Consider the following 7,722-nt stretch of genomic DNA (forward strand, 5'->3'; position numbering starts at 1 on the left):
GTACTGCTCACGTATATGTTTCTAGGTTTATATTATGCATTTCATACGGTCAAATTACTTTTGAGCAACTAATAAGAAGCGCTTAACGGTATGCGTTTTAGTTTTGTTTTGTGCTGGAACCCGTGGATTGATTAGAGATATCAAGTACATACAAGTCATTTTTTAAATGTTGTAGTTCGTCTTGAAAAAATGTTACGAGTACATCATCTATCAACAATTACACAGGTTCTGTTTCCATATTGCGGATTTTGGTTAGGTACAGTATTATCAAATCCAGTGGCGCTGTGTGTTACTTTACTGAGTCCCAATCTGTGATTGAAACCTGTAAAACCGGTTTAATTCGTCACAGCCAGCACTCTTCAGGTGTGAGGGTCTTCTGCTCAGAATGAAACGCTAAAATGTTTGTGTATATTCTAATGGTAGTGGGGGCAGGGTGTGTGGGAACAGGTTTGTTCTTCACACCTGAAACATTTTCTCTGAAAGGATTTTCTTCGAAGTTTAACCGATCTTGTTACAGCATGTTACAGTTTACTATTATGAACCATATTAATTTTAAGTGCTTAATGTAAAATCTTGTAAAAATATATTTTCATTGTTCAAATATACATTAATATACATTAAGTCTGACTATCATATAATAAGTTAAATACAAAACTAAAGAAAAAATAGGGTTAAATATAATTCAAAATATTTTGCTAACAATGTTAACTGTTTATGAATAATAAAATGTATTAACTAAGGAGTAGGATGGCACAGTTGTTAGTATGTTTTTTGTTTTGTTTCTTTTTCATAAATACAACAGTAGTACCTGATGTCTCAGTGGCTTTCAAAATTAAATTATGCATGCAAACCTGTGAACTAGAAAGATAACTAAGATTTTAATACTAATTAAATGACCGCGGGCACTTCCCACCCCCTCTACATTCTCAGAGTAGAACAGACTAACCTTCTAATGAAAGACGGTCCACCCCCCACGGAAAGGAAAAGTGCCCACAGGCACTTAAACTTAATATGGTCAGTAACGGTAAACAGTAACATGGTAAGAAGGAGCACGTACAAACATTTTCGAAATAACCACATGTAAGACTCTGATCCTAAAAATGTTTAGGGAGAAAGTGGAATACTGGTGTGCTTCCAGAAGAATCAGTATGGCTCAGAGATTAAATAAAACTTCACAGACATTAACGAAGAGCATAACGCGTGTACTGTATACACTGCAAGTACTGTACAACCCAACTCTCTGCAGGAGTGCTGGCTGTGACGAATTGAACCGGTTTCACGGGTATTTTCAAAGTAGGAGGCGAGATTTCCAGCGAAAGACACCCCCCCCCCTCAAAAACCCAGTAAATACAGTACTTACTAGTTAAAGGCTAGGCTCCCGACTACGGCGAAAGGAACCCTTCTTTCATTAGAAGACAATGAACATATTTTAGCCCTGAATGAATTAATAGCAAACATGGTTTACATAAAAGACATTTTTCCAAGAAAGTTTAGCCTTTGTCACTAATGAAACCACTAAATAAAGACATAAATAGAAAAATCTTAAGATTTTTAAAATAAATGACTTTGCTAAAATTTATTTGAAAATAAAAACAATTACAACCGCCAGGGGAGAGAGAGAACAGGGGAGGGATGTTGGTTTTGCATAAGGGGCGGGGCTATGGAAAGTAGGTATGTTTGGGAATGTGTAGTTACATGTTCTGGCTGTTTGTGAATTATCGTTGTTGAGTATGGAGTGTTGAGGTATTGATTTTGTGTAATGCTTTATGTTGAAAATTGAGGTGGATTTTGTTTATGATAAACAGGATAAACTGGGATGGGAGGAAGGTTTGGTTTTGCATAAGGGGCGGGATTATGATAATTGGAGGACTTTGCGAGTGTAAAATGGTTTGATTATTTGATTTTGTATTGTGGTTGTTATCTATGTTTTTGGTTGGTATTATGTTTATATGGTTGTTTTTGTTGGTTGGTTGTTATGGTTATTAATAATACGATCTATAGTTGAAATCTGAGCCTAAATAAAAAGAAAAAGCAAGTGATTAGGTTTATGAGCAATCTAATTACTTATTCGTTTAAAAAGCTTTATAAAATAAAGTTTATCATTAATTTGCTGGACAGAGCGGTGAACATTATTATGCATAAGACAAAGATAACGATCCTGATCAGTTTAGAAATCTGTGTACGCTGTAAGGTTTTTACTTCTTAAACTTTTAAAATACACGTTTTGAATAGAAAGAAATCCTCTTCCTGGTATAGCACACCAGCACGTCTTTTTTCTCCAATCAGAGGGGTGTCAGATGGTGTCAGCCAATCACCATTCTGCGTTGGGTAGCAACGGGTGACTGTTCTCAGGCGGAAGATGTAAACAGCTTAATGTTCGTGTTAAATATTTTTTTTAATTCAATTAAACGGGCACAGTTAAGACATTAAATATACATATACATACTGTATACAGTACAGTTTGCATACGGTAATATGTTTATGTTACGCGATTAAAAAATAAATAAATAAAAATGAAAAGTCCAGCACCAGCTGGATTCAAACACACAACCTGCCAGTTGGTAGTCACGCACCTAGACCAGTAGGCTACAAGACAGCTCGCATGATCAGGCAGGCGAAACAGCCCTACATAGCTCTGCCGCAGTACACGGATATAATCATACCGTTATTAAATTCTTTAGATACGCGATTCCATATTATATTCCCTTTTAATCAAATTCTAAAAGTATGCTTGTTGACTCCGGTATCACGTTAGTTAAAGACTTCGAAGCTTACAATGTTTAGGGAGAAATGGAATACTGGTGTGTATTTTTTTCTTTAAAGTACCAAGACCAGCTATATACTGTATGTTTACGTTCCAAAATTAATATCGTTTATGGCCTTCACACGCGTTACAGTATGCTCCTATTCTTTTTATGCTCAGCTACTAAGATTTCCCTTCAGTGGTAAAATTCAATATCTACAACGGGCACAGTAAAGACGTTTACAGTAAGTCTTTCTACGACAGACCAACGGACCACGAGTGCCCCTGTCGGTCAACCAATCGCGCACCGCGGTATCGCGTGTCATCTTACCTGCGGTACGTGTCTGTACCGCTTACTTTGAATGGCTGCATCTGTACCATACATTTCTCCACCCTTTTAGATGTTCAGTTAAGTACTTTACACATTAATGTGTTTTCAGTGCTCTTTCATTGTAATTTAATTCTTTTTTTTCATTTATGCATTTCAATTTTTCATTAACCATTTCATTACAAGTTTATCACTTTCAGATATTGAATTAGAATTCATTGAATTGTATTTTTTAATTTTTAGGGAGAAATATGCCAGTTTTATTAGCCATTGATGAGTGTAACACAGATAGCAGGAACCGAACCCCCCCTTATTTCTTTATAATCAAGTATTTACCAACCGCTTGGGTTTCCAGGAAGGTAATTAGGTGAAACACTAAGAAACAAATTCATTTTGATTTTGATCAGATTTCCATTTACAGTAGCTTAATGGAGGTGTTCACACAGAGCAATCACTAAAATATTGTAAATTCCTTCTTTTGAATGTGAGAAACCTAATTGGTCAATTTATTGGTCTATAATTACATAATTTACATACTTTGTTGTAATTGGATACAGTTTTTATTTGTAAATAAGGGAGAATTGCATCAATATCACAATTTCTGTAGTATTAACAACAATTGAAACCATTCCAAAATATAAATTTCATTCAGTTTCTAAAAGGCTCAATGTAAGTCATGTTTCAGTTACCATTATTACATAACTGAATCACTAAAGTCTTTTAAATTTTTTAATGTTGCTGGAAATAAACTATAAGTTGAAAACTAAAACAACAGGAGTGACTTGTTTAGTCTAGAATTAAATCCAGTCTCATATCAAGTGGAGATAAATAAGTACATTTGCATTTTAAAATGTGTGAATGAAATTGAATAACATGGTTGAACATGGACCAGCACAAAAATTTAAATTAGAATTTTGAGAAATGTCAATAGGTGACTGGACTGGCGTGTAAGGATTAACCTTTTCTCAGATGCTTAAAAATGGCTTCTGAACAAACTCCTAAAGTTTGAAAAAGAAAGCCTTATGAAACATCTAATGCAAAGAGGACAGTGGAGAGTGCCTTAAATTTGGAATAAAAAAAAAGAATGAACTGCATCCTTGTCTGTCTTGTGATGAACTGGCGTCCCATTAAGGGTGTATCCCGCTTTCTCCTATTGCTTGCCGGAATAGCCTCTGGCTCCCCTACGACCCTTGATTGGATTAAGCGGGTAGAAAATAAATGGATGAAACTACATCTAATTTCATTTGACTCTTTAAAAAATGTGCTTCATATGCATTTATTATTAAGGTGCATATACTACAATAAGCTTAGCCATACACTGCCTTACAACACAAGAACTTAATCCTGACTGTCAACAGTGGTAGTGGGAGTTCATGTATTGGTGATGCCTCTTTGCCTCAAGACAAAAAGGCTTAACATCAATAATATGAACATTAATTTGACATTGTAATTCTAAAGGAAAATGTCAGGCTATCCATTCCTCAGCTGAAGCTGAGCTGAAAGTAGACCATGCAGCAAGACATTGACATACAAGCAGATTTACAGCGGATAACAGATGAATTTGGGATTAAAATTCAAATTCTAGACCTATATCCTATTGAAATTGTATGGCACATGCGATAAAAGCTGATGCAAAAAATGATAGACAATTAAAGAAAATGTTTAGTTGGAGTAATTGGTGCTTTATGAAGTGCCACAAGTTACTGAATCTAAGGGTTAATAGACTCAGTCACATGAGGATATTTACTGTTGGATCAGTTAGTTAATTATACCATAAAGATTTATTTTTTATGTCTTGTATTTTAATATATGTTGTCTTCATTCTTTTATTAAGACTTTCATTATGAACTAATTACATTTCAGGTACTCTATAGAACCTAAATTAAGTGAATTTTTGGAAAATAAAAATAGAATTAAATTTTCTCAGCCCTGAATGACTCAGATACTCCTTTTTGCATACGAGTCAAAATATGTTCTAAGTGATGTGTTTGTTTTAAAAAAGACAAATATACTCAGGCTTAGAGTAAGGTTGGCTTTTGATGACTTTCATTCCGTCTCTTCAGAAAGTATTCATCCCTTGAACAATTGCAAATGTTGTTGTGACCAGAATTTTAAATACATTGAAATCAGTGTTCTCCTTGTTTCACACAAAATAAACACTTTAAAGGGACAAAAATATTATGTAACAAATAATTATGAAAAATATCTTGTTTCCAAATGTCTTAGAAATACAGTATTCATCCCCTTTCAAGAGTCTTTTAGAAACACCTCTTCCCACAATTAAAGAATTACACATTTTACACAATTTACACCATTCTTATATTCATACATCTTCTTGGGCATGTCTGTATCAGCTTTACAGATCGGGATTTGGGGATTTTTGCCCGTTCTTCCTTGTAGATTTGATCAAACTCTGTCCAATTTAATGAACAGCTGTAGTGAACTGCAATCTTCAAATCCTTCCCCAAATTTACAATGGGATTTAGTTCTGGGCCACTCAAAAATTTTCACCTACTTATTCTGAAGCTACTACACTGTCACTTCGGATGTATGCTCGAGGTCGTTGTCCAGTTGGAATGTGAATTCCACCCAGTCTAAGATCTTTTGACCGAAGCAGGATCCTCCCCAACGATTTCCCTGTATTGGCTCAATTCCCTCTATCCTGACAAGTGCCTGAGTCCCTGCTGCAGAAAAGCATCCTCATAAGATGTTATCTTGGTGATGAGCTGTGTTCAGTTTGCACTAGACATAATGCTTTTATTCAGGCCAAATTCCTAACTTTTTGTTTCATCAGACTGCAGAATCTTTTACAACATGGTCTCAGTGTCTGCCACATGACGTTTTGCAAACTTCAGGCATGTTATTAGCTTCTGTGTAGCCACTCTCCTATAGAGAGTCTGTACAGTTCTGCAGACATTGTTGTCTTTGGACAAGTTTTCTGATCTCAACCATGGAACTCTGTAGGTCTATCATGGTGGTCATTTGGTCACTTCTTTAACCAAGGTACTTCTTGCCAGAATACTTAGTTCCTGTGGACCGCTTGCTATAGGAAAAGTCTGGATGGTTCTGTTTTTTTTTCCAATTCCTAGTGATGAATCTGACTGCTCCTGGGAACATTTAGCACTCTAGATGTGTTTTATACCCCTTCCCAGATCTATGCCTCCTCACAGCTCTATCACAGAATTGTACAGACAGCTCTTTGGTCTTCGTGGTACGGTTTCTGCTCTGACATGAGCTTTGAAGTTTGTAACCTTATATGGACATATTTCAAAATCATGTCAATCAATTGAACTGACCACAGGTGGACTTCATTCACATATTAGAGAGACAAGAAAATAAGTTGCACCTGTGCTGGATTTGGAGTGTTAGAGCAAATGGGGCAAATATTTATGGAACTGTGAGATTTTTGTATTTTTAAATTACAGGCTTTCACTCAACAATGACATAAAAATGCCCATAAATATATTTATATTTTACATTTTATTCTATATTATATATAGAATTATTTTTTCTCTTTGAGATTGCTACTAAAAATGCCAAATGCAAATGTGAAAAAATGCATGGGGGGTGAGTACATTCAGGAGGTATGGTACTGTAGGTACACTTGAATCTTTATTAAAAGACAGAACTCAGGGTGACTATAGAAACTATTGTTTTTGGACTGTTTAATATTTCTATTTGTATCATTCTGTTTATGGTAAGACACTCCAATTGATCACATTTATCAAATGTAACCTTGTAACTCTTACTTATAATTTACATGGCTTTACTTATTAAACTCTTTATGCTTAAATATTGGAGTCTCATTACCTATATATTTTACAAAAATACAGCTGATGGATATCAAGAATAATGGTACTGACAATAAGTGTCTCATTATGTTTATTTCATCCTTACCTTTTTCTTCACCTAACAAAAATCTATTTTTTGAATCCTGACAGGTCGTACTGCAACTGAAATGAGAGGAGATAAAGGTAATCAACAGTATCTATCTCTGTGACATTTCAAAAAGAAACTGTAAGCAGAAGAGAAGCCCACGCTGACAGCTGAGGAAAGGAGGAGAGTGATGACACTGTTAGGGCTCTGAAGAAGCAAAGCACAGTTCACTGAGATCCAAGGATGTGTGGCATGATGAAGATCTGTCTACAGGAAAATAAATCAATATTATTGACACATGGGGCCAATCCATAAAATAATTTCAAGCTTTTCATAATAAACGCCACTATGTGTAATTGCCTTCTGTTTGTGTATTTCTTAAAGTGAGACAGTTGTATTTGCTTGTGTTAGTATGATGAGTCACATTGCTCTCTTAATCAGTAATTTGTATCTGAGCATTTTTATTGCTTGTAATTGAAACTATATAAAGTTGATATTTGTATTCACAGATTTGTGTAATATCTAACATTTTTTAATGTAATTTCATTTTGAAAAATAAGTCCTAAAACATTTTTGTATTTTTTTAGGGAACTGAAACTATATACAAGAATGGGCTTCCCTATGCATGTTCGGAATCTTAACATGCTTTCTATTTGGATAGAAATAACATGCTTGTGATTATCCTTTAAATAAGTAAAGCAAGAGGAAGGTAATGACTTGACTTAAACTAATAAAACTTAAACATTAAGTTAACATAAAAATTAAGCTGCAAAGT

At 34.8% G+C, this 7,722-nt stretch overlaps 1 protein-coding gene across 1 annotated transcript in view; it reads left to right on the forward strand.

Annotated features, from left to right (window-relative positions):
* Positions 1-7,303, forward strand: part of commd8 (COMM domain containing 8) — a 53,598-nt gene extending 46,295 nt beyond the window's left edge. The window contains exon 5 of the mRNA XM_088627351.1: positions 7,013-7,303. Within this exon, the coding sequence (XP_088483477.1) occupies positions 7,013-7,033 (21 nt within the window). The 3' untranslated portion in view covers positions 7,034-7,303. The remainder of the gene's footprint in view (positions 1-7,012) is intronic.
* Positions 7,304-7,722: the final 419 nt, after the last annotated feature.

This window comes from Lepisosteus platostomus, chromosome 1, assembly GCF_059453375.1.
Source record: "Lepisosteus platostomus isolate fLepPlt1 chromosome 1, fLepPlt1.hap1, whole genome shotgun sequence".
In the NCBI taxonomy this organism is placed as follows: domain Eukaryota; kingdom Metazoa; phylum Chordata; class Actinopteri; order Semionotiformes; family Lepisosteidae; genus Lepisosteus; species Lepisosteus platostomus.